Here is a 27,689-nt window from a genome sequence, read left to right on the forward strand (position 1 = left end):
TGCAGTGGACTTTGATACTGGGGAACTGAGTTCAATCCCCACTGCAGCTCCATTGCCCCTGGTACAAAATAAGTACCTGAATATATGTAAATCACTTTGAATGTAGTTGCAAAAACCTCAGGCAGTATATCAAGTCCCAGTTCCCTTATATACTATATAAACTGCTTCGACTGTAACCATGAGCATAAATACAAAGACAGCAAACAACTATGTGCAGTGAATGCAGGTAGGGACAGATTCTAAATAATACTATTCAAAAGTGCAAAAAAAAAAAAAAAAATCTGCTTGGTAAAAATTAAATCTTACGACCCTGGAAAATAAGCTTGTTTTGGAACAATCATTTCACAGAGGTCAAAGAACTCACTAAACCCTGTAATCTCTCCCCTTACACTTAAAACATTTTCTGGCAAGCTTCAAAATTGTGCAGAGCAATGGTCTTGGGATGTAATTTAAAATAGTCTAATCTTTAGATAGGGTTCAAGCCATAGCATATTCTGTGTTTTAACCTGTCCCCTATCACAAGGGAAGCCACACTTGTAGCCCTATTGGTGGAAAGTTTAATTAAATATCTGATAAGGTTCAATAGGTTTCTCTTTAGTAGGAAACGAATAGATGCATTTTAGGTCAAGGTATATGAATTATATGACATGCAAAAAATAATTTCTCCCTATAGTAATTAATAGGGGATGTGATTATATTATCTTCCCCTATATATAGTGATTTTCTTTTTTCAGTACTTATTTAATACTTGTAAGAAAAAAAAAAAAAAAAGCCCCGTTTCTGATGCAAATGAAACGGGGGCTAGCAAGGTTTTCTTCTTTGTGCATGTGGGAGGGTGTGTGTCTCTGCTCTCTGTCCCCTCCCCCCTGGGAGTCGAGTCCTTCAGTGTTAAGTTTCCTGCTCTGCTGTGTTTGTGTTACAGAGATAGTGAGGGCTTCTGCCCTCTCTTCCCTCCCCCCCTCGGAGTCCTTCACTGTTACAGAGAGAGCGATTTGATTTCGTGCTTGGCTGTGTTTTCCTTCACTGTTTGTGTTACAGAGAAGGCGATGGTGGGGCAGACACTCATGGGGAAACCGGATATCTCTCCCCCTTCACACTTCCGGCTGAAGGCTTCATTTAGAACGTTGGTGGTGCCTTTTATATAGAGAGAAGATTTTAGATGAACATTGTTAGACGGCAGATAAAGACCAGTACCGTCCATCCACGTTTGGTTTAGGGTTGTTAGATTTGGTAAAAATAACAACTTTGTAAAACATTTGACGCTATAAGAAAACAAAAAAAAAAAGGTGTACTCATACTATCGATCAGAGGCTGCCTGCTATATCCATTAACTATCACACACGACAAAACCATGGGACATGCTCTAACCAATACCCTATTACCCCGCTCCCCACAACAACCTTGTCATAGTAACATGACAGCACAAAAAGAGTAAAATGACCTATCCAGCCGGGCTAATTAACAGGATTAAAAAATTGTTAAACGCGTTTACCCTTCTGCCTACCGTTCCTTTTGTTGGTTAATAAAAACAAAACGAAAATAAGGCGATACCTTTTTATTGGACTAAATCTGTTCTGCATTGTATTTCTGCTGTTATTTACCGTCTTTCTATACAGAGCGATTAAGCCTTCCGTCCATGATGCTGTAAAGGCGCTTTCAGAACCGGAAGCAGCTGTTAGTTTACAGTCGGCTTTCCTGTAGGTACACTATATAATACTGTGGTGCATGCACGGAGGGGGGGGGGGGGGATCTGTTGTCCCTCATCTTCCCGCAGAGGCCGCTGACACTGTGTAAAGGACGGAGTTGTGAGAGCAAAAAGTATATATATAAAATGTAGCATACTTTGGCGGAAAACCCCGGCCACCTCTTCACCACACTCACCTAGGTCGGCTGTAGGTGGCGCTGTGTCCGCTGCGTCCCCATCGTGCGTGCTGCCGTCTTTGGCGGGCTCTCTAGTGCGTGATACGTCGCCGGCCCCTCCTCCTTTTCTCTGCTGTGTGTATCACACGCCGGTACTGTTGGCGAGCTCGGCCCAGCTGGTTGTTATAGGTAGTGATCATTTTTTTTTTGCTCCCCTCCCCCCGTGTAAGTTCCTTTCTTTCCTCCCGTCCCACTCCAGCATGAGCAGCGTGGGCCCCGTGCAGCAGGGGCTGAAGGAAGCGCTGGTGGACACACTGACCGGGATCCTGTCCCCGGTGCAGGAGGTGCGGGCGGCGGCTGAAGAGCAGGTGAAAGTGCTCGAGGTGACAGAAGGTGAGCAGCCCTGCGATTTGCCTCCTTGACTGTTTTGGGGAGTGGGACTGTAGGGACCGAGTCAGAGAAATTGGATAAACCCAGTGAGGCCCCGCCCAGAGCGACTAGGGAGGGGGCTGCAGTCTATAAATTCCTATTCCTGGGGGGAGGAGGAGATAGAAGGGTAGGTACTTCCCTTTATTCTTGGCGGATGCGAATTACCGCCTAGGCCAGGGTATAACTCTTTTTGTTCTGGGTGGACTGTCAAGTGTGTTGTACTCTTTCTCCTTGGGGGGCCAGCGATATGTATGCCTATATATATATATATATATATATATATATATATGAGGGGGGGGGGTTGCATAGGGCGCACCCTTCATATTATGAGGATGGATGTAGGATGAAATAGAATGGGCATCTGTTTTCACCATGGGTGCAAGCGAGTGGGAACAAACTGCAAAATGCTGTCCATCTGGGGAATGGATAAAGTGGCTATTATAGTGTGACCCTCTCCTCCCCCTGGGGGGGGGGGGGCGGGCTGTAGAATGTTCACTTTTCCCCTGTCAGCCTAGGGGTAAGAAATACATCTCCCTGAGAGTGTGGTTACAGTATTCACAGCCCATTATCCAGGTGAAGGGGTGGACCTACATTCATAGTGTGGGTGGTAGGACTGCAAAGCATGCAGCCCTGTCTCAAAAAATTAGGCCCCCCCCCCCTCTAAATGGATCCCATTGACCTAGAAACTCCTGTAGGTGGTAGAATTAGTGTGGATTCAGGTGAGCAGGTTCAGAGCAGAAGGGCACATTTTCCCATTTTTGTTATCCATAATGACTGAGAAGATACAAAGATTAGATATTTCAAAATTAAGTAGTCCTAGGGAGCAAACTTTACTACTGTTTTGGCTTCAAAAGCATCTTTATATATTTACTGGAAACAGGGCAATAGTAGTAAAGATGTGTGTCTGATCTGGGAGGTCAAAGTGCTGTGAACTGCCATATGCAAAGTTTTTAGTTGATTCTCAGATGGCTTTTCTTCACTCTTGGTCTTCTGGGGATAATACAGAAGCAGGGTTCATAGCCTCTGGACAGGTCAGACTAAGGGGCTGATGCACAAAAGTTGCTGTTAAATACGGTATCCCTGGGTGAACTTACTGACTCACAAATGGTGATCGAGTACAAAGGGGATGTCATGCAAATGAGATGCACGGAACTTCTGTGAGGGAAAGCACAGAACAGGGTCCTGAGTTGTTACCAGGATGAGACGGGGGGGAGGGGGAGAGCTCCTGCACTCACAAAACAAACTTACTCGTCATCTTCTGGACAAAAACTCAGAACTCCTGTGTAGAAAATCCTGTTTAGAAAATTAGTAGGGCTCTGAGGTTTGCTCGCTCTCCTCCCCACCCACCCCCTTGGCTGCCTGTGATATGAAAATAAAGGTCACATTATTTAGCATCTAATGCATAAATGGGTTCTGCATCCCTTTTTCCATTCCCCATAGCAGCTACCAATAACTCTATGCAAATATTACAAGCTCATCAGTACTGGAACATGAACTCCTTTCTGTGCATTGCACGGAATGCTCACCTTTAATGCGCTAGACTGTCCAGCAGGCCAGGAGCAGTCGGAGGAGCCCTTGTCATCCATGGTGACAACTCTGCGGCTGACTCCCTGTCCAGTTCCCTTCTGCCTCCCCATCACCCCCCCCCCCCCCCGGCCTAGTGCAGGGAGTCCTCCTCTCCTTCCAGCACTCTGCTGACCTTTACTCTCCTTCAGTCCTCAAAACCCAACAGTGAGACACTGAGGCACGTTGTTAGGACCAGCCCTGACACAGAGTGGCGTGGGTCCATAGAGTGTACAGCATGAGTCAAGCTAAGTGCTGTTTTAATTAAACATTTTTGAAAATAGAGACAAAAAAAATTATAAACAGTTTGTAAGAATAAATTGTAAGACTGATGACAAATACAGTGAGACAGAGTGACCTGTGTGTAAAAAGTCACTGCCAAGATTTTCATATAGACATTCCTGGATATGTTATGATGGTTTGGGGTTTTGAAGACTGAATATTGATTTATCCCCACCAGCTTAATATTATGATCTTGGACTGAACAAAGTTTGCTTTAAACTGGCTACAACCAGTCTAAAGCAAATATCAGCACAGTAAGATTTGTGCATCAGGCCCTTCACTTATAGTCATTAAGGTTTATGCCTAGTAGGACCTTTTGTAATATAGGTTCTACATTAGGCCATTGGTGCCTATTTGATATGGCTTTTACTTCAGCATCACTGCAGCAATAATCAGATGAAAAACAGAAGTGGATTAGATCTGTTAAAACAGAAAAAAATCCTCAGTTAATGGCAAATTAAAGATAATGGTACCAGAATCCTGACAGTGGTTTGCACTGTACTGGTAGAAGAAGTAGAAAGGAGGAAACTGCCTGTACATGGTACTTGCTCAAACTGTTCCATGATGCCCAGATCCATTTTGTAGGGTTGTGCCCTGAACAGTGCTTATCTCTGCATCATGTGGTGCCCTTAATAATAGGCTGTATTGCTTTCAAGTCCCTCTCCTGGGTCATTTATTAATAGTTTTAATGACCCCAGGGATATAGGTCAATTGAATACATCACACTACTGATCATATACGTTTATTCCCCACTAAGTTTATTCATTCCAATGCCAACCAGGATGCCACCTCTGTGGGACAGCACTTTACAAAACAAGAACACTGCATCCATGATTTTATGAAAAGGAAATTTTAAGACAATCCAGGAATGTAAGAGAAGTCAAAGTGATGAAATATTTTGACACCCACCAGACAGGACTTAACAACGATCTGGACTTTCTATCCCACTATAAACCATAACATTTTACTGCTTTCTCGCTCTTATCAAATCAGTTGTATACTGCTAATATCCCCTTTCCAGGGTTCAGTACAGTTTGTTCTAGGTGAGACAAAAGCCGATAATGTTAGTGTGAGGTATGAGGAAGCTATCAACCATCTATCTCTTCCTGTCTCTCACCCACCCAGCTCTCCCTCTCTCATCTAACCCACCCCTTCCTTTGAGATTGTCATTGGAGTGCTTTTGTGTTTTACTTATATATTCTGATATTTCTCAACATTTGCTTATTTCTGATCTGAAGAAAAAGGGTTACCTTTGAAAGCTAATCAAAAAATGTTTTGTTAGTCCAATAAAAAAAGTATCATTTATTGTCTTTTCTATGTTTTGATTTATTACCTTTAAAATTGGGCTACCACACCACTTTCCCCACTGTTGAATGCCAGTTTGTCTTCAGCAAAAACTGAAACAGTAGTCTTTATCCACAATTTGTAAATCATTAAATAATGACATCACACAATTTGGAGCTACCATTTTTACTATTTTGTAAACTTGCCTTCATAAGGTACAGTAGAAATTTCTCTTCCAGAATTTAATGTCTATTTTTTGTTCATTACATTGAAGCTGATCACCTTTTGTTTAAGTAGATCTATTAGCCAAAATCTATATTGGTTGCCATTGTTATGAACTTGCCTATGCTTGTTTCAATAGATACAATCAAAGTAGTTTACAGACAACATAAAAAGAGAAAAAGATAGAATTCAGTAGCAAAAGATGACAATTGGTCTTTTGTAGTATATTCAATCCTAGACAACTTCAGTTTTTAAAGAAAAAAATCTACAATGTTAAAATACAAGACCTATCTGAAAAGATGGAAGCTGGTAACACTGAGCAAGATCTTGGAAATATAGTACAGTATGCAGGATTTAACCTCTAATTTCAGATGCTTCACTCAGGTTTTCTTGATTTTTATTTTATTTATTTTAGAGTTTGGTGTACATTTAGCAGAGCTGACGGTAGATCCTCAGGGAGCTTTGGCCATTCGACAGGTGAGTCTGCCAGGATTATAACTGAAAAGGTGATTGCCATTTTACATGAAATCACTTATGTACACAGTAATCTTTCAATAGCTGCAGTGAAATATGCCAAACACTAATTCTATCTATCAGCTGTTCATGCTGCATTTGTGTTTTGGGGGTGTCTCATGTCATTCATGCAGCCAAAAGACCACCTCATATATGTAATGAAGAAGACAGAGCATCTACCGTATGGCTAATTGAAGGGTGGGGGTAGTATCATGATCTCTGAGCTAATGTCCTACCTGAAGAGTGTCAAATATACAGGTCATGGTCCTTATCCAGCCCATTCTTCTGTGCGTCTTACCCAAGTTTTGTGTTGCATACAGAGTTTTCCTTTAGTGTCTTGGCACCATTGCATGACTTTGTGGTGTCCCAGCATGCTGTTTAGTCACAGCTCAAGGCAGGTGATTGTTTCCTTACAATGGTAACCTGGGATGCCCTTAAACTGAACTAACATGGGCAAGCACATCATGGTGTCTGACGGCAATATTATTTATTTATTTAAAATACGTATATTCCGCATGATCTTTACAATTCTCGGCAGATTAGTTACTACATAAACAATAAAAAAATAAACAGAACAGTATATAATTCAGCCAATCTCCCAGACTTCCTGAACTCTGTATAGAGCCCAGCCCTAACTTCATGCTGTGTTCTCCACAATCCTGATAATACAAAACTCCAGCCTCAATGTGTCTGAGCAAATGTTTTCAGTTCCTTCTTGAAAGAATCCAAACTCTGAATTCCTCTTAAACTGAGAGGCAAAGAATTCCAGAGTTGTGGACCAATTATTATAAATATAGCAAAGCGATACGCCTCTAGTCTCAAGGTACAAAAAGATGGAACCTCCAATAAGACTTTATTTGCTGATCTCAGATTTCTTGCTGATTTGATTATAGATGGGGCCCTGCAGCAATAATCTCAGAAACTCTATTGGTTAAAACTTTGAAGACCAGACATATATTTGATCCTTTGCTCAATGGGAAATCAGTGAAGCTAAATGTGGCCACAGCATTTTGTGCCAGTTGTAAAGCTTTTAATAAATTCTTAGATAATTCCAATAGAAGGCCTAATCAAAATGGGATCATAATGCTCTGAATTACCATCTGAAAATTCCTATGATTTAACAAATTTTTTTAAAACATTTCAGTCATAATTTAAAGAAAGCATCCTTAATGGTTTTCTGCACATTAAATTTTAAGGTAATTGAGGAATCTAAAATAACCCCTAAATTATGGGCTTTATGAACTACTAGTAGAAAAAGCCCGTTTCTCATTGAAATGAAACGGGCGCTAGCAAGGTAATCACCTTCTGCCATTAATGTTTCTAAGGGAAGTTCCAGCATCCCCCCTCCCTCCCTCCCAGTTCCAGGGCCCTCCCTCTCTCCCTCCCTCCCAGTTCCAGGGTCCCCTCTCCCTTCTTCCCAGTTCCAGGGTTGTTGTCCCTCCCTCCCAGTTCCATGGTCGTCATCCCTCCCTTCCAGTTCCAGGCCCCATCCCTCCGAATTTTAAAAGTCATCCTGACTTACCTCGTCGGGGTTACGGCGGCTGGCAGCAGTGGTAAAAAGCGTGCAGGCTCAACACTTCAGTTTTCTCTTCTCTGTCTCTCAGCTCTGGTCCCGCCTGCATTTCCTGTTTCCACAAGGGCGGGACCAGAGCTGAGAGACAGAGAAGGGAAAACTGAAGTAAGTGCCGAGCCTGCATGCTTTTTACCACGCGAGGTAAATCAGAATGACTTTTAAAATTCGGAGGGAGGGGGCCTGGAACTGGAAGGGAGGGAGGGACGATGACCCTGGAACTGGGAGGGAGGGGGGACGGACAACGACCCTGGAACTCGGAGGGAGGTAATGAACTCCCGGTGGGTGAATATTATATGCAGCCTTCCCTTCCCTCCGAGGGCAGGGCAGTGAGAGCGAGTGCGATTGCCTGTGGTTGGTCCCTTCTCCTTCTGACTTCGCGTTGGTTTCCCTGGCAACTATACAGAGTTCACTCGAGGGTGGGGCGATTACGAACACTACACGGCTTCACTGCCACGCTGCCACGGAGTCAGAACCTTGGAGGTGCGAATTATTATATTAGATAACAGTAACAAAAACTGATGGGGAACCACTCCGCTGGATTATGAATAATAACAACCAAAACACCGCGCGTATTATGCATAAATTGTGAAATAGTGAATTGATAACGGAGGGGGAGAGGACCTCAGACCAGTGACACCTTTTAATCAATAAGATTATATCAGTGTGGTCACAAACGTATAATCACTGGTCCTCTACCAACCTCCTCCCTGAGTATTCATTTCTGCGCTTCTAATGTTTATCAGTGCTAAATGTCACAGCCATAATGAATATTAATAACCACAGCTACTTAGCTTATTGCTGCTCAAACAAGGGGCTCCCCAACGGTCCCGTTTCGCCAACTGGGGCTTCGTCAGAGGAAGAGTACCCTGCAGTGTCAAACTGTGGTGAAGACCCAGCAAGCCATTAAAGCCGCCAAAGAAATGTTTTAGAGACAGTCTGATGAAAACTGTTCTTTTTGGCTTCTGTTCGGTAGTGGTGATGGGCAAAAAAATAAGTTTACTCCTTGCAGTATACTAGTCGGGGGGGCGGGAACCAATGGATGTGGGAGCGGAGGAGCACATGCGCCAGAAGGCATCCTACCCCCTTTACTTCCTAATGCTCAAAGCTAATAGCGGGTATATCATTTGTATATTATTAGCTTCACGTATTAGGGAGTAATTCTTTGGAACTGTTGTGGCGGTATTTTCCAGCAGTGTTTCATACAGCGCCGGAGTTTTGATCATCTGTTACTGAATGCTGAAGCTGCAAGGCAGAAAGGGACTCGGAAACACACTAGAAAAGCCATACTGTTCACAATATTTGGGCTGAATGTTGGAACTCTTGTCATGCTGATAATATTTACTAGTGGTTGATTTTAAGCTTAAAATATCAAAGAATAACTCTTGAGAAGTGGAGCATATTAACCACATTGTGGCTAGTGTGCAATGCTCTAATATAACTCCTAATTCTGAAGTCTTGTATATTATTTTATTTAATCATAATATTCTCTACTCATTTTATTAATTGATTGAATTTATATCTGCCCATCATTGCAATTTTTTTTTTTTTTTTGCAAAAAATCTCAGTTTATATTCCAGTATATTTGGTATTTTTGTTGCAAAATTATGCTAGAACCAAATAGAGGACAATGTGCTTGGTTATGAAAAAAAATTGCTTACTTCAGCATAGGGGTGGGCAGCGATTACAAAATTTTAATCACGCATGCATTTTGGGCATTTCTCTCACCCTTTTCTACTGGCTCTCTCCTATTGAACACAATCAGCTCTCTTGCCTTCTTTGTTTCTTTCTCTCATGCTCTCCCCCCCCCCCCCCCCCCCACATTTTTTATTTATTTATTTATTTTAATTACAACCCACTTTCACTTCTTCCTTGGCGCTACCTCAGTCCATTTTTATTCCCCCTATACGGCTGGACTCATGCAGTAAGTTGGGAGAAGCCTCGTGGGACTTGAAACCACAAGGGCCCAGCCTTTCAAAGGAAGAAAGGACTGAGGCAGCGCTGAAAATCCATAGCCTGAGTCCTGCTGTTCAGGTAAATGGGGGAGAAGGGGGCGGGTCTGCATTAAAAATAAATAAAATTCAGTCGGTATTAAAAAGCACCAATTAAAAAAAAAAAATTTAATGTGTTAATTGCCCACCTGTATTTCATAACGGCTTGATGGTTTGTAGTTTATTAAGTACAGCCTGTTGGTTATCACCATAAAACACGTACTAAATTTGCTGTTGGCTCTTCCCCAGAGGTTTGTCAGCCATTCTGAGAGTCACTTTTCATGTGGACCTACATTGTTTTACAGCTGGCATCTGTCATTTTGAAACAGTATGTGGAAACTCACTGGTACACTCAGGCAGAAAAGTTCAGACCCCCAGAGACAACAGAGAGGGTAAGAAAAAAGATCCATTTTTGTCATTCATAGTCATGTTGGGTTAGATATTTTTGACTTTCTTTTGATTGTATATTGTAAAGCTTCCCGCCCACGGAGCACCCGGGAACAGACAACCTCCACTGGCCAGACTCCCGGAAGCTTTTCAATACTCTCTCTATCCTCCCGGACCACGCTGCGTATTGTAATCCACCAAAGAGACAGGATATGATCCACTGGGGCCACCCCTTGGGGGTAAAAGGGTATCCCAGCACCGTGAGCTCCCCAAACCGAGCAGCTCAGACTGAGCTGCTCCAAACAAAAAAAGAAAACCCAGAAGTCCCAAACTGGCACAAAAAACACACACACCAATTCAAAGCTTGAATTGTTTAAACAAAAACACAGCAGTTCCAAACCCCAAAACCTAGCAGTTCAAAGCTTGAGCAGTTTCAAACAAAAAAAAACACACACAGTAGTTTAACACCTGGGCAGTTTAAACAAAAAAACAGCAGTTCAAGGCTTGAGCAATTCAAACCTAAACACAGCAGCTCAAACCTTCTCTCCTGTCCAGCCCTCCTGCTGTACTCCAAGTGACCTCAGCCTTCTCACTCCACTCTTTCCCCCCTGGAATAACCAGCTCCTTCCAGTCCTTGCCAAACCCTTACAGCAGGCTCACCTGCTGGGCCAATCCTCCTCCCCTGGTCTTTGCCAAAGCTGAAATATCCATCAGCTCCTCATGTTCCTCTGCCCCTTTCCATTCCATGGGCTCTTCCCCCCCCCTCCCTACCTGTTCCTCAGCTGCTCCTCCTTTCCCACATTAGGGCTGCTCCCTTCCTCTTCCCGGTCCCTGGCACTCCGGGACTGGTCTTGCAACTCACCCTCCCCTGTCCTTTCCCGGATCTCCGGGGGCTGCTGTGAAGGGAAGTCCCTATCTCTGTGGTATGGCCTTCTCAGGACTTTCTGGGGATCATAATCCTTGCTCCAAGTGGGGGCCTCCCTCCACGTCCTATTCCTCTCTCGCCCGGTTCTTCCTCCCCTACCATCCTCGTCCTCATCACAATATTTATTCTTTCAAATCTAATGGATTTTGGAAAGAATTAGACAGAAGGGTTGATAATGTCTATCCGTCCTATGTTAGGGCAAAATAACTTAACAAACATTTAAGAGTGTGATGAAGTTTGGCATATGGGAAAACCGGTAAAGTTGACAAGAGTTTCAAATAGGCCAAATCAGACTAGGGTACCTGAGAGAGATAAGCTTCCCAGTCTTTAAAAAAAAAAAAAAAAGGCCCAGTACTTTTCTATTGGAGAAGGAGTTCCAGCTTCTGTAGCATCAAGACTTATACAAAGTGAAACACAACAGGAATCTTTTTTTCAACCTGCCTTTCTTTTTCTGTACTCTCCCAACCCCACAAACTTCCCCCATTCAAAAACTCCCCCCCCTTTACTACTACTACTACTACTATTTAGTATTTCTATAGCGCTACAAAGCGTACGCAGTGCTGCACAAACATAGAAGAAAGACAGTCCCTGCTCAAAGAGCTTACAATCTAATAGACAAAAATAAAGCAAGCAAATCAATTAATGTGTAGAGGAAGGAGGAGAGGAGTTGAGTGGTTACAAGTGGTTACAAGTCAAAAGCAATGTTAAATGTTACAGGTTAGAGTTCACCCTCTGCAAAAAATGAAAGCCAGGGTTCAAATCTCTTTACACCCACTGACATTTCTTGTGACCCTGGACAAATCACTTATCTCCCATTGCCTCAGGTACCTTTATTGGAGCAGGTATTTGAGCTAAAATGGGGAAAAAGAAGTACAATTATTAAGGCTAGCTTTGTTTCTGTATCTGGCTGTTTTATTGTAGTGACTAGCCGTTGAGCCCGTTAAAACGGGCTAGTATGGGGTTTTTCCAAGGCCCCCTCCCGTCGCCGCTGCAGGGCCCCACCCCCCCGAGGTCGTCGCTACCGGTCCCCCCTCCCCCCCCCCCCCCCCCCGGAGTCGCCGCCACCACCCCTCCACCCGGCCCGAGCACTCTCTTCGGTATTGAACTTACATCGCCGACACGCAGCAGGCAGATCAGCTGAGCTCCCTTCGGCCTTCCTTCTCTGCCTGTGTCCCGCCCTCGTGTGTGACGTAATGTCGGCGAGGGCGGGGACACAGGCAGGGAAGGAAGGCCGACGGGAGCTAAGCTGATCTGCCTGCTGCGTGTCAGCGATGTAAGTTCAATACCGAAGAGAGTGCTCAGGCCGGGTGGAGGGGAGGCAGCGGCGGAGCGATGGGGGGGGAGCAGTAGCGACGTCGGTGGTTCCCTCCCTCCCTCCCCTTCGCGCAGTTTCCCTCTCTGTGCCGCCCCCGTCATCACGTATTGACGCAGGGGCGGGACAGAGAGGGAAGTCTGTACTGCGCATTTGCGATTGAGTACGGTCACTCGCCATTTACATGTTTATCAGACATATTCAACTTGTACAATTAATTAATAATAATGCAAAAAAGCCTTTGGCATCATTTGCTTTCTTTATGTACCTTGCTACTTGCACACTTCATGAGCCTTCATAATCCTTTCTTGGGCCCCAGAATAAAAGTTTTGGAGGGCAGTTGTCTTAGAGTTTTGTAGTTGGAACCTTTATTTTCCCAGTCTGCATTGGACAATTGATAGGAGATCTCAAGTGGAAGATTTGGGCACCTTTTTGTTATGTAAAATGAGACTTGATTGTGGTACAAATATTTTCAGAAATAAGTTGTGTTGCAGAAGAAAACTATTATGAAAGGTGGTATAGTCTGGTGAATTATTGTATTTGTTCTTTGTACCTCAGGGAAACGTGTTTTGTTTTTCCTTTACAGGCAAAAGCAGTCATTAGGCATCTTCTACCAAATGGACTGAGGGAAAGTATTAGCAAGGTGCGCTCCAGCGTGGCCTATGCAGTATCAGCTATTGCACATTGGGACTGGCCTGAGGCCTGGCCTCAACTCTTCAGTCTGTTAATGGAGATGCTGGTTAGTGGAGACCTGAATGCAGTTCACGGAGCCATGAGAGTGCTGACAGGTACGTATTTTTTATGGATTTTTGGAAACAGTCCAGCTTTTACAGCCCATATAGCTTTGTTCTTTTGTGAATGTTTTGTGTGTTAAAGAACTCCTAAGGTTAAATAAATACCTCTAAATCATGGGGTATTTTAATTCTCCATTGTTCTGTATGCCATATTTATTTGTGATGAAGGGCAACATGTACCTCCATTGGTCTTCAATGAAGAAGTTCTCTCGCATCTTTCTCCTCAGGAATGTTTATAATGGAAATGTAGTATTAAAGTGCCTACTAATATAACAACATTTATACCTACTTTATAGTATCCCCCCCCCCCCCCCAACTGAGTGAAATAATTGGATCAGTGGGAATCTCACCTAGTCCCTGCTTTCTTCCATCTCTAGGGTTGGCCATTCACTCGTAGACATCTTAGTATTTCAGTTTAAGACCTTCCCACTTCATAGCCCAGTCACATGGGACACCCTGTGACTCCCTTTCCAAGCCAGAACAAGTATTCTTTTGAGCTAGCCAGCAGGTGTCACTAGTGTGTTGATGGCACTTGCTCAGTGTCCTTTTTGAGACCATGCCTACTGCCTCAGCGACACTTGTTAGTTTGCTTCTTACATTACATTACATTTAGTATGTGTAGGCCACAAAGACCAAAAACAATTCAGATCAGAGCGGCTTACAGAACGAGAATAGGGAAAACCCTAGATCATAACAAACAACCAACTATTACTAAAGAAATTTGCAGAACAATTCATAAAAGTATAAATTTCTGATAGAACCAGGTTTTTAGAAATGTACAAAAGATCGAATAGTTTAGTTTTATGGCGTACGTATGATGGTAATTCATTCTATCATTTGTCTGCTTGGCAAGAAAATATAGAGAACTCATTATTTATAAAGAACACCCTGGACTGAAGAAAATTGGAGGGAAAGGTGATGCCTAGAGTCCTTGACGTAATTCTTCCCATATAATAGTTATGTATGACACCTGGGGCCTGTCCATGTAAAATCAAAAACACAAAACAGCATAGCTTAAAAACTGAATGAGCCTCAGTTGGCAGCCAGTGAAGTTTACAAATTAAAGGCAAAGTACTCTCAAATTTAGATTTACAAATCAATCGAGCTGCAGTATTTTGCAATGTCTGCAATCTTCTGCTTTTTGGGATCTGCCACAATCTGGTGCTAGATGTCAGTCCTGAGTCTCCTGCGTATTAATAGACTGTGTACGTTAGTGGCACTGTAGGAATAAGTAATAGTAGCTTCTGATCCTTCTTTGCTTTAGCTTGTAATTTATATTCTGAAGTTAACATTGAACTATATGAAGAATAATAAACTGTTGCTGGAATTTAACCATGGTTGTTGCTCAGCTGTGGTTCAGTTCTTTGTCCACTGTACCATGACCTCATTCAATAAGAAAATATTCAGAGGTTGGATGGACCAGTCATGCTTGAATGTTACCTTCTGGATTCAATATGTCTTACTACTAAGTATGAATCTATAGCTGCAGAGAGTGCAGTGTATGCTGGAAAATAGACTTGTGGTTCTCCTTAGATACTTTTCTGCAAGGGGTATAATCATGTTATTTCATTTCCACACAGAACATTTCCATGCTGCATGTACACTGTGGTTCTAGATTTTACTGTTCTGTAAAATTTCTGATTTGATAAAGTTTTGAGCTTAAAAAAAAAATTCCAGAGGATTAACTCATTGATTACCTTGTTTATAACTTCCATGAACCATCAGTCCCACATTATTAACTAATGAGTGCCACAACACTATAAGCATACAAAAAGGGGGGCATCTTTTGATCCAATTAACCCCCAAAACTCTGTGAGAGAAACCTATTTTTTATATATTAAAAACCTGTGATTTATCCTGTATATTCCAGTTTCACCAACGACACCTATCTGTGATGAGGAGCTCCTCAGTAGTTTCTCTGATGATAATACAAATCTTCAATCATTCTGATCCTCTGCACAAAACGTTTTTGTTAAGTTTCTCAGATGCATGATGATCTACTGTTTTTCAATACAACATTTCCCCAACAGTTCATGTTTTTGAAGTACTGTCTGTTTCAGGGGGAATCTTATAACTTAATTCTGCATTTTATCGCCAAAATCCAAATTGTGTAATCATGTCCTCTTTATTAGCTCTCAGTGTAGTGGCATTCATTAGCTGCTGCTACTACTACTTATCATTTCTATAGCTACTACTACTACTACTATTTAGCATTTCTATAGCGCTACAAGGCATACGCAGCGCTGTACAAACATAGAAGAAAGACAGTCCCTGCTCAAAGAGCTTACAATCTAATAGACAAAAAATAAATAAAGTAAGCAAATCAAATCAATTAATGTGAACAGGAAGGAAGAGAGGAGGGTAGGTGGAGGCGAGTGGTTACGAGTTAAAAGCAATGTTAAAGAGGTGGGCTTTCAGTGTAGATTTAAAGGTGGCCAAGGATGGGGCAAGATGTAGGGGCTCAGGAAGTTTATTCCAGGCGTAGGGTGCAGCGAGACAGAAGGCGCGAAGTCTGGAGTTGGCAGTAGTGGAGAAGGGAACAGATAAGAAGGATTTATCCATGGAGCGGAGTGCACGGGAAGGGGTGTAGGGAAGGACGAGTGTGGAGAGATACTGGGGAGCAGCAGAGTGAATACATTTATAGGTTAGTAGAAGAAGTTTGAACAGGATGCGAAAATGGATAGGGAGCCAGTGAAGGGTCTTGAGGAGAGGGGTAGTATGAGTAAAGCGACCCTGGCGGAAGATGAGACGGGCAGCAGAGTTTTGAACCGACTGGAGAGGGGAGAGGTGACTAAGTGGGAGGCCAGCAAGAAGCAGATTGCAGTAGTCTAAACGAGAGGTGACAAGGGTGTGGATGAGGGTTTTGGTAGAGTGCTCGGAAAGAAAGGGGCGGATTTTACGGATGTTGTAAAGAAAGAAACGACAGGTCTTGGCGGTCTGCTGGATATGAGCAGAGAAGGAGAGAGAAGAGTCAAAGATGACCCCAAGGTTTCGAGCCGAGGAGACAGGGAGAATGAGAGAGCCATCAACAGAAATAGAAAACAGGGGGAGCGGGGAGGTGGGTTTGGGGGGGAAAATGAGAAGCTCGGTTTTGGTCATATTTAATTTCAGGTGGCGTTGAGACATCCAGGCAGCAATGTCAGACAAGCACGCTGAAACTTTGGTTTGGATGCAAGGTGAGATATCAGGGGTAGAAAGGTAGATTTGGGAGTCATCAGCATAGAGGTGGTAGGAAAAGCCATGGGATGAGATTAATGAACCAAGGGAAGAAGTGTAGATAGAAAAGAGGAGGGGACCAAGAACAGAACCCTGAGGTACACCGACAGGCAGAGGGATAGAAGTAGAAGAGGATCCACCAGAGTGAACACTAAAGGTGCGGAGGGAGAGGTAGGAAGAGAACCAGGAAAGGACAGAGCCCTGGAATCCAAGTGAGGACAGGGTATCGAGAAGTATGCTGTGATCGACAGTGTCAAAAGCAGCGGAAAGATCAAGAAGAATGAGGATGGAATATTGACCTCTGGATTTAGCCAGTAATAGGTCATTGGAGACTTTAGTAAGCGCAGTTTCAGTTGAGTGGAGAGGGCGAAAACCAGATTGTAATGGGTCAAGAATAGCATGTGAGGAGAGAAAATCAAGGCAGCGGTGGTGAACAGCACGCTCAAGTAATTTGGAGAGAAAAGGAAGGAGGGAGATGGGTCGGTAATTAGAGGGACAAGTAGGGTCAAGTGAAGGCTTCTTAAGGAGAGGTGTGACCACAGCATGTTTAAAGGAAGCAGGGACAGTCGCAGTGGAAAGTGAGAGGTTGAGAATGTGACAGATAAAAGGAATAAGAGTAGGAGAGATGGCATTAAGAAGGTGGGTGGGAATGGGATCAGAGGAACAGGTGGTACATTTTGAGGAAGAAAGGAGAAGTGTAGTTTCCTCAATAGTAACTTCAGGAAAGGAGGAAAGGGAATGAGGGGAAGGAGAGAGAGGGGAACGGACTAGTGGAGGGAGAGCTGGTGAGGTAGAGAAAGCAAGGTTTATCTTTTGAACCTTGTTGTGAAAGAATTCAGCAAGGGTCTGAGGAGATAATGAAGGGGGAGTTGGGGGAGGGGGCACCTTGAGGAGAGAGTTCAATGTGGTGAAGAGAAGTCGAGGATTAGAGCCAAGAGAGTTGGTCAGTTGGATATAATAATCCTGTTTGGCACGTAAAAGAGCAGATTGGAAGGAGGTCAGCATGAACTTAAAGTGTAAGAAATCAGCAAGGGCCCGAGATTTCCGCCAGAGGCGTTCGGCGGAGCGGGTACAGGAACGTAGGTAGCGGATATTAGAAGTCAGCCAAGGTTGGGGTTTTGTACGCCTTACAGGGCGGGTCATCAAAGGTGCAAGAGTGTCTAAGGCAGAGGATAGAGTATTGTTGTAAGAAGAAACAGCCTCGTTGACAGACGTGGATGGTGCCACAGTAGAGAGGAGGTTTGAAACATGGGAGGATAGAGATGAAGGGTCAATGTAGCGCTACAAGGCATACGCAGCGCTGTACACCATACACAAAAAGACAGTCCCTGCTCAAAAAGCTTACAATCTAGATAAGACAGGCACACAGAACAATTAAGGGTAAGGGAATAAAGAGGTGAGGATAAAAGGATAGGGCAAGTGAGCAGTGGTTAGGAGTCAAAAGCAGTGGTAAAGAGGTGGGCTTTAAGCTGCCTTAGCGTTAATATGTGACTGGAGTGGCCTAGTGGTTAGGGTGGTGGACTTTGGTCCTGGGGAACTGTGGAACTGAGTTCAATTCCCACCTCAGGCACAGGCAGCTCCTTGTGACTCTGGGCAAGTCACTTAACCCTCCATTGCCCCATGTCAGCCGCATTGAGCCTGCCATGAGTGGGAAAGCGCGGGGTACAAATGTAATAAAAATAATTAAATAAATTATAGAAAACTTTATTTCTTTAATAATAAAACATTTTATATATATTTAAAAAACTTTTTCTGTTGTGAGAGCTTCACTATTTAATTACTAGCAGACAGACGTTTTATTTAGTTTATTTTGTACTAGCCGTTGAGCCCGTAAAAACGGGCTAGTATAGGACGAGGGGGGGGGGGGGTTGAAAGGCCCCCTCTCCTCACCACTGCAAGGCCCCCCCCCCCGCCGCAGAGCTCGCCGCTGCCCCTCCGAGGTCACCGCTATGGCCCCCCCCCCCCCGGAGTCGCCGCCACCCCTCCACCCGGGCCCTCGCTTCGCTATTGAAACAGTGCGGGAACGCAGCACACAGCTCAGATGAGCTGCCTTCCTTCTCTGCCTGTGTCCGGGACACAGGCAGGGAAGGAAGGCCGACGGCAGCTCAGCTCAGCTGTGTGCTGCGTTGATGCTGTTTCTATAGCGGAGCGAGGGCCCGGCCCGGGTGGGTGGTGGCGGCGGCGACTCCGGGTGGGGGAAGTGGTGGCGGCGACCTTTGGGGGGGGGAGAAGCGGTAGCGACGGCGGTTTCGTCCCTCCCCTTGCGCAGTAGAGACCCTCTCTGTCCCGCCCCTTCATCACGTATTGACGCGGGAGCGGGACAGAGAGGGGCTTTACTGCGCATTTGCGAGTGAGTTCGGTCACTCGCCGTTTATATGTTTGATAAAGTCCATCACTCCTTTGTTGGTACAAAAAGGTTGGGAAGAGTTGTCTTTATTGCAGTACAGCAGCAACTCTGTCTCTCTTTCAGAGTTTACTCGTGAGGTGACGGACACACAGATGCCACTTGTAGCTCCAGTTATTCTCCCTGAGATGTACAAGATCTTTACAATGGCCGAGGTAAGTGGGGGAAGCTATTTCCTACTATGCTACGGGCAGTAATATAAAGGGAAAGGGGAAATGGAGCTTGATATACCGCCTTTCTCAGGTTGTTGCAATTACATTCAAAGCAGTTTACATATATTCAAGTACTTATTTTGTGCCAGGGGAAATGGAGGGTTAAGTGACTTGCCTAGAGTCACAAGGAGCTGCAGTGGGAATCGAACTCAGTTCCCCAGGATCAAAGTCCACTGCACTAACCACTAGGCTACTCCTCCACTGACAGTGTAATTCCTCATTTAAAAGGTGGGAATCCTTGTTTGGCTTGTTCAGTGGCACTGATGTCTGACCTGGATAGTATACACTTGGAAATATGCTTTCAAGTGACTGGTAAGGCCTGAGTTATATTTTTATAAAATATCTTGGCTTCCTTAAGATACTATTTTCCAATCAGTTGATCTTGCATTCAATTTTTGTCTTCTGTAGAAAAAAAAAAACCCTCACAAACAGGAAGGTAGTTGAAGCCCCTAAATAGACAGTTTGCAGAAGTAAACAAACTGTGGTAGTAGGAAGTATTTAGGTTTTTTTTTTGTGTTACTTAAAAATAATTATGAGCAGTAGCTTGAATATTAATGCAACATTTCTGATGTAAAATAAATCCCAAAATTCCTGACGTTCAATGGAATTTTTTTTTAATATGCATTTTGAAAAAGCTACTACATTCTTGTGTATATTTGCAAGAGCATGCCATGCCCCAATAAACCTCATGGTAGTCCACCACAGGGAGGAGGCAATAGTCTCTAGACTGTGCACAAGAGGTCAAATAATTGCAAAAACAAAATTTGTTTAATGAATTCTCCTGAGTAAAAGATGTACCTTCCAACATAGGCTGAAGTGCCTCTCTGAACTCCCTTAACCTTTAAATCCAAAGAAGAAAATTCTTGTCTCTTAAGTTATACACCAGCCAGTGCTTTCATTTCAATAAAGCTCACACTACATGTTGTCTGGGGTATTCACTCAATATTGGACTAATAGGTCATGTCATATGCCTTCTGCTGGAATAGGTTCCTGACTAGGGTGAGGTGTGCCAGTCTCAATCTGCAGCTATTCTTTCTTGGTTCTGGGGTGTTAAAAAAAAAAAAAAACAACTCTTGGTCATCTTTAGCTCAATTTCTCAAGAAAAGCTTTATAAGATCACAATGTTGATGTGTGTGTGTTCACATGCACTGGGGGAATTGTGCAAACACTTGAACTTGTAATGGGTGTTCTGTCCACATCAAGATTTTCAGGCATCTGGGAGGGTCCAAGAGGATTCTACTTGGATTATTATTATTTTTTTTTTTGGGGGGGGGGGGAGTGGGGGAGATTCCATGTATAAGTGCATTCTGTGTAGAACTTGTTTTTCTTAAGAGAAGATCATACCTACAAATAGCTTAACACTGCACAATGAGTTTTGCCTTTTCCATTAGCTGCAGAAGGCTTTTTCAGTCCTTTGCTTCTGATCATTTAGCTTCATATATGTTTTTTCTGCTCAGGTTAGTGAGAAGATGCTTATAGGCTGGAGCAAGGCTTCTCCTCTTTCCTGTGCCACCAGTCATACATCTTTTCCATTCATCAACCATGGACAGTGGCAATATAACGGATAGTCCACATCGCTATAAAGACATAATTAAACTTGCATGTGCTTATCACAATAATCACTGGTGTAAATGATATTGAAAGGTACTGTGTTAAGAGGCTGGTTTCTTTAAGCCATGTGTGTCAAAACACAGGATTTTCATGCCTTTGATTTATATTACTATTTTTATGATATGTATTTCTCTTGTTGGCCAACAGGTGGTGTCTGTCCTCTACTTTAAAGCTGTTGCAGAGCTTACTCTTTTTCCTTTCAGCTTAAGCCCTGAGGGAAAGTAACCTGCACTGCTATTGGCCAGATACCCCTCGGTGCTACTGCTCTGGGCTCTGATTGGCCCTGAAGTTCAAAATTCAGCCATAATGTGCTGGATTCCCCCAGTCTCAGAGAGGGAGTGTGGAGAGTGATCTGTGCACTGAGACCCTGTTCAAAATCAGTGAGCAGTTATTTTCCTGACCTCCCCAGGTACTACTTGGGTAGTAAGAAAGTATCTAGTTAGTTTATTGTTGATAACTGTTAATTTACCTGTTATTGTTTGCTGTTTTAAACCTCTTTTTTTTTTTATACCACTGTTCCACTTTTTTGCTAATAAACCTATTAGTTCATTAGCTCTGTTGTCCTGGACTGACTAAGAATCCTGCTGGTTTGTGTTCTTGGTCTGTGGGTGTTTTCTAGGAATTGTGAGACCCCTGTGATTGTGGCCCCAGTGTCATTAGAAACCACCGGAGAATTAACTTGCAGGTGGGAGACTCGCCCAAAGGCAAGAGAAACCTGGTGGGATGGAGGGTATGCCAGTGTAGAGCACATTCACTGGCATACCCTCCACCCCTCAGGTGGGCCTGAGCAGCACTGGGACAGACCCTTTAGGTGGCCGCAAGGTTAGCCTCAGTGGGTGCTAGGCGTTTCGTGACACCATGTTTTTGCTGTGCTCCAGCTAACTATACTTCTTATGATTCTGGACTCCATGCGTGAGAAGATAGCACAGTAGAAGCCAAAGCCGGTGTAGAGGATGACACAATGATAAACCACCAGGGAGATGAAGTTCAAAGCAGATTTATTAGAGTACCTAAATGAAAAGACCCGACATGGATTGTTTTTCGGCGGACGCAGCTGCTTGGCTCAGGGGTCACTATTCTCAACTTAAGACACTGAGAGCTGAGAGTATTGTTTGGTGCACTAGCAAATGCCAACAAAGCAGCAGCCTCCACAGTGCTGCAGTATGAACAGAAACACTCCATGGACAATGAACAGGTCAGCAAATAGCTGGCTAATTGCTGACCTGTGCATTGTCCATGGAGCGTTTGTGTTCACACTGCAGTACTGTGGAGGCTGCTGCTTTGTTGGCTTTTGCTATTGTGTCGAGCATTACTTTTGGCTGTGTCTTGTGTATAGTGACCCCTGAGACAGGTGGCTGTGTTAGCTGAAAAACAGCCCGTTTTGATGCGCTAATAAATCTACTTTGACCTTCATCTCCCTGGTGGTTTGTCATTTTGTCATCCGTAAAGAACAATTTTTGTAAAAATTTGTAAAAAAGCTATTGTCTCAGAAATGTGATCACTTTGTTACAGACAGAGTTCCTGTGAACGTTTGCAAAAAGATGGTTTATTTCCCCCATAGGTATATGGGATTCGTACGCGGTCACGTGCAGTGGAAATTTTTACCACCTGTGCCCATATGGTCTGTAATATGGAGGAGATTGAGAAGGTAAGATTAATAGTGATCTTTCAACACCATCATGCAGATGACGAGGAGGATGTTCTGGTGAAGGATTTTGGGAAATGCCTATTGGAGAGGGAAATTGTCAACATGTGGTTAAGTGAAACTTGTTGTGAATGTTGGGCAAAGTGGTTACTTTGGGTTACCAGCTTCCTCTTTGTCATCTAGACAGGTTGAGCTAGTGCTAGTTTGTCCTGCGGTTTCTATATGAAAGCTTTTGTCATTTTTGTATTTGATGTAAATTTTATACTGTAAATCTTGTATTATGAGTTGTGAGTTGCTTTAAATGGTTACCAGTGTTTGCAAATATTTATTTGCTGCATTTGTATCCCACATTTTCACACCGCTTTGCAGGCTCAATGTAGCTTACATTATGCCGCCATGACAGTCGCCAATAGAAGAAGAACAAAGTATTATTTCGATTAAGGTAGATGGAATTCATGAGAATTAGAAATAAAGGAATAATTAATACATTACAAGATATGCAAAGAGTAAAATGACAGTTTGATTAAAGTAGCCAATTTAAGGAATTCAGTGTTGATTAGTTCTAATATAGATATGAAATGAGTTTTTTATGAAGAATTCTTATTATAGGTCTTGTTGAATAAGTTCGTTTTCAGTGACCTCCGGAAAGTTGCTAGATCATGTGTTGTTTTCAAGGTATTTGGCAGTGCATTCCAAAGTTGTGCGCAGATGTAGGAGAAGTTGGATGCATATAATGATTTGTATTTGAGTCCCTTGCAGTTAGGGTAGTGGAGGTTTAAGAAAGTAAGTGAAGAACTTTTAGTATTTCTTGCTGGTAGGTCTGTAAGGTCTGACATATAAGTTGGGGCCTCTCTGGATGATTTTATGAGCTAAGGTGCAAATTTTGAATGTAATTCTGTCAATTGAAGCCAATGTAATTTTTTCCTAAGGGGTCTAGCACTTTCATATTTCGCCTTTCCAAAGTTATTCAAAGTCGTTTAATCGCGGGAGGATTGTGAAAAATTACAAGAGGACCTTACGAGACTGGGAGACTGGGCAACTAAATGGCAGATGAAGTTTAATGTGAGCAAGTGCAAAGTGATGCATGTGGGAAAGAGGAACCCGAATTATAGCTACGTCATGCAAGGTTCCACATTAGGAGTCACGGACCAAGAAAGGGATCTAGGTGTCGTCGTTGATATGCTGAAACCTTCTGCTCAGTGTGCTGCTGCGGCTAAGAAAGCAAATAGAATGTTAGGTATTATTAGGAAAGGAATGGAAAACAAAAATGAGGATGTTATAATGCCTTTGTATCTCTCCATGTTTCAACTGCACCTCAAATATTGTGTTCAATTCTGGTCGCCGCATCTCAAAAAAGATAGTGGAATTAGAAAAGGTACAGAGAAGAGCAACAAAAATGATAAAGGGAATGGGACGACTTCCCTATGAGGAAAGGCTAAAGCGGCAAGGGCTCTTCAGCTTGGAGAAAAGGTGGCTGAGGGGAGATATGATAGAGGTCTGTAAAATAATGAGTGGAGTTGCATGGGTAGATGTGAAGTGTCTGTTTACGCTTTCCAAAAATACTAGGACTAGGGGGAATGTGATGAAATTACAATGTAGTAAATTTAAAACGAATCTGAGAGAATTTTTCTTCACTCAACGTGTAATTAAACTCTGGAATTTGTTGCCAGAGAATGTGGTAAAGGCGGTTAGCTTAGCGGAGTTTAAAAAAGGTTTGGACGGCTTCCTAAAGGAAAAGTTCATAGACCATTATTAAATGGACTTGGGGAAAATCCACTATTTCTGGGATAAGCAGTATAAAATATTTTGTACTTTTTTGGGATCTTGCCAGGTATTTGTGACCCGGATTGGCCACTGTTGGAAACAGGATGCTGGGCTTGATGGACCTTTGGTCTTTCCCAGTATGGCAATACTTAAGTACATGTACATTCCAAAAACTGACATATTCTAATCATGCCATAGAAAATAAAATTTATTTTTATTTTTTCTACCTTTATTGACTGGTCACTTTTCTAATCATGTTGGTCCCAGTCTGGCTTATGCTTTCCTCTGTCTTAATTTCTCTCTTTTGCCAGGATCTCCAGTCCATTTGACACTTCTCTCTTCACGTCCATTATTCGTCTCTCCTGTCTGTCTGTCTGTCTGTTTGTCTGTCTGTCTTCCCTCCCCCCACCCCATGTCCACCATCTCTCCTCTCGGTGCATTTACCTTTTTCTGTTCCCAGCTCCAAGAAGTGATTTCATCTTTAATGTTTAGGTACGTTTTGGAAAATCACTATGGACAGCTTTTCCACATACAAAAGGAACACTAAAAATAAATAATAAGTAGTAATGACAGAAACTGTCTTCAGAACATACAAGGAATGCAATCCCAGCCACTTAAACCCAAAGTTTGAACTGTCTTCAAGCGTGGTGAAACAGTCGTGGTCAAAATTTTGGGAACAGCAAGGTCAGTTTAGTGACCAGTCCTATTTTTTCACAGTTTTGTTGCTTAAAGGCTTATTGAATATTTTATGTACAGACATTCAAAATATAAAAAACAGTGTTCAGTACTGGTCTCCGTATCTCAAAAAAGATATAGTAGAATTGGAAAAGGTACAGCGAAGGGCGACGAAAATGATAGTGGGGATGGGACGACTTTCCTATGAAGAGAGGCTGAGAAGGCTAGGGCTTTTCAGCTTGGAGAAGAGACGGCTGAGGGGAGATATGATAGAAGTGTATAAAATAATGAGTGGAATGGATCGGGTGGATGTGAAGCGACTGTTCACGCTATCCAAAAATACTAGGACTAGAGGGCATGAGTTGAAGCTACAGTGTGGTAAATTTAAAACGAATCGGAGAAAATTTTTCTTCACCCAACGTGTAATTAGACTCTGGAATTCGTTGCCGGAGAACGTGGTACGGGCGGTTAGCTTGACGGAGTTTAAAAAGGGGTTAGATAGATTCCTAAAGGACAAGTCCATAGACCGCTATTAAATGGACTTGGAAAAATTCCGCATTTTTAGGTATAACTTGTCTGGAATGTTTTTACGTTTGGGGAGCGTGCCAGGTGCCCTTGACCTGGATTGGCCACTGTCGGTGACAGGATGCTGGGCTAGATGGACCTTTGGTCTTTCCCAGTATGGCACTACTTATGTACTTATGTACTTATGTAACGTTTGCATTGTAAGCCACATTTGGGCATTTGCACTATGTTTTTTTTTTTTGCTCCTTTTACGAAGCAGCACTACTGATTAGCGTGCGCAGAAAGTAAATAAGGGCTTCGCATTCGGCACATGCTAATCAGTGCCATTTTGTAAAGGGAGCCCTTAGTATTTGCAGTAGTGTCCTTTGTTCAGTTCAATTCAATTCTTGTATACCACTAATAATTCCCTTTCCAGGGTTCTGTGCGTTTTACTTCTAGGTGAGACAAAAGCAGATAGTGTTAGTGTGAGGTATGAGAAACATTAGAGACCCATTCTTCTCTCCCCCAGTAGTCAGCATTTCCTACATCATATCTAGAATCCTGCTGTCTCTTTAGTCCCCTTGTGCACATTATGCCCTCTCCTCCCTGTCTAGCATTTCTCCTCCCGACCCCATTCCATCCCACTCATTGGTCCAGCTTTTCTTTCTCTCTCTCTCTCCCACCCACCCATCAACCAATCACTGGTCCAGCTTTGCTCCTTTACCCTCAACCACCAACCAACCATTGGTCCAGCTTTGCTCCTTCTTTTCCTCCACCCACCATTGATCCAGCGTTTCTCCTTCATCCTACACACCAACCAACCATTGTTCCAGCTTTTTTCCTTATCTCACCTCGCCTCAGTCCTACTTTTCTCCTTCTCCTCCCCCTACCTCATGCTACCCACCATTGGTCCAGCTTTTCTCCCTATTTCCCCCCCCCCCCCCCATACCTACCCACCATTGGTCCAGCGTTTCTCTTGTTCTCTCCAGGCCCACCCCTACCCACCATAAGTCCAGCATTTCTCCTTATCCTTCCCTCCACCCACCATGGGTCCTGCATTTCTTCAACCCCCCCCCCCCCCAAGCATTTTGGCTTCTCTCCCTTTTGCGCCTTCTCTAACTTGCAATGGCATCACTCTCAGATCTTTTCTCATGATCTTATTTTTTTAGGCTACTTTCCATGATTTGTGTGCCTGAAGTGTACCTTTAGTTTGGTATCCTATCAGCATCAAATATTCAGGACATGGAGTGGTAGAGGCCTCTGTCAGCGCTGTTTTTCTGATATACACGTGTGGACCCACAGCTGCATTCTTCACTCGACAGTAGGCTCCTTTTATTTCTAGGCGAAATGTCTTGTTTTTCCTAGGGTATGGCAAAATGAGAACTAAATTTGTTCTTTGACCCAAAACTGAGAGCCCAACCATTGGAATCAGGGTGAGCAAGATGAGAATATCCGTTTTCGCATCCTGTTCAAACTTCTTCTACTAACCTATAAATGTACTCACTCTGCTGCTCCCCAGTATCTCTCCACACTCGTCTTTCCCTACACCCCTTCCCGTGCACTCCGCTCCATGGATAAATCCTTCTTATCTGTTCCCTTCTCCACTACTGCCAACTCCAGACTTCGCGCCTTCTGTCTCGCTGCACCCTACGCCTGGAATAAACTTCCTGAGCCCCTACGTCTTGCCCCTTCCTTGGCCACCTTTAAATCTAGACTGAAAGCCCACCTCTTTAACATTGCTTTTGACTCGTAACCATTTGTAACCACTCGCCTCCACCTACCCTCCTCTCTTCCTTCCCGTTCACATTAATTGATTTGATTTGCTTACTTTATTTATTTTTTTGTCTATTAGATTGTAAGCTCTTTGAGCAGGGACTGTCTTTCTTCTATGTTTGTGCAGCGCTGCGTACGCCTTGTAGCGCTATAGAAATGCTAAATAGTAGTAGTAGGAGTTGTGGTAGTGGGGGCATATATGCAGGAACTGTCCTTATCCGAAGGGGACCACAAAACTTCACAAAGTTGCGTCTTGATAAAAATGTTTTCTGTCTGGATTTTGCCTAGGGTGCAGCTAAAGCCCTGATTTTCCCTGTGGTCCAGCAGTTCACAGATGCCTTTGTTCAGGCGCTGCAGATACCAGATGGCCCTACCTCAGACAGTGGACTTAAAATGGAGGTCTTAAAGGTAAATGCTGGTTTTATTATGCATTTTAGAAATTCATTATAGTTAGATGGGCATTGAATCATGAAAGGTGCAGCTTCGCCCACCTTCTCAGTAAAACATGTTCTCGTATTTGTTGAAGAGGAAATTTGCGGAAAAAGATTAGGTGTTTGGTGAGTGGACTAATAAGACTTTGTCCAACTGAACACCATTTTGAAGGAGCTCTGCCTGATCTCATAGGTGATATTCATGGACTGAATGAAGGCTAGAAACAGAACACCTAGTGTTCCTCTTGCAGTGTTTTCGTGGTTGAAGACGCTTCTCGGGCATTGGTTTGTTCTTTTACTCCTGGTCTGTGTTTCCTTTTTC

The 27,689-nt window shown here is 43.3% G+C and overlaps 1 protein-coding gene across 1 annotated transcript in view; it reads left to right on the top strand.

The window, feature by feature from the left end:
- The first annotated feature begins 1,989 nt into the window (after positions 1 to 1,989).
- IPO9 (importin 9) overlaps positions 1,990 to 27,689 on the top strand; it is a 79,293-nt gene continuing 53,593 nt past the window's right edge. The window contains exons 1-7 of the mRNA XM_030220637.1: positions 1,990 to 2,253; positions 6,056 to 6,117; positions 10,020 to 10,106; positions 12,925 to 13,126; positions 18,819 to 18,907; positions 22,137 to 22,223; positions 27,225 to 27,344. Coding sequence (XP_030076497.1) covers positions 2,121 to 2,253; positions 6,056 to 6,117; positions 10,020 to 10,106; positions 12,925 to 13,126; positions 18,819 to 18,907; positions 22,137 to 22,223; positions 27,225 to 27,344 — 780 coding nt within the window. The 5' untranslated portion in view covers positions 1,990 to 2,120. The remainder of the gene's footprint in view (positions 2,254 to 6,055; positions 6,118 to 10,019; positions 10,107 to 12,924; positions 13,127 to 18,818; positions 18,908 to 22,136; positions 22,224 to 27,224; positions 27,345 to 27,689) is intronic.

Source organism: Microcaecilia unicolor, chromosome 12 (genome assembly GCF_901765095.1).
Source record: "Microcaecilia unicolor chromosome 12, aMicUni1.1, whole genome shotgun sequence".
Taxonomy (NCBI): domain Eukaryota; kingdom Metazoa; phylum Chordata; class Amphibia; order Gymnophiona; family Siphonopidae; genus Microcaecilia; species Microcaecilia unicolor.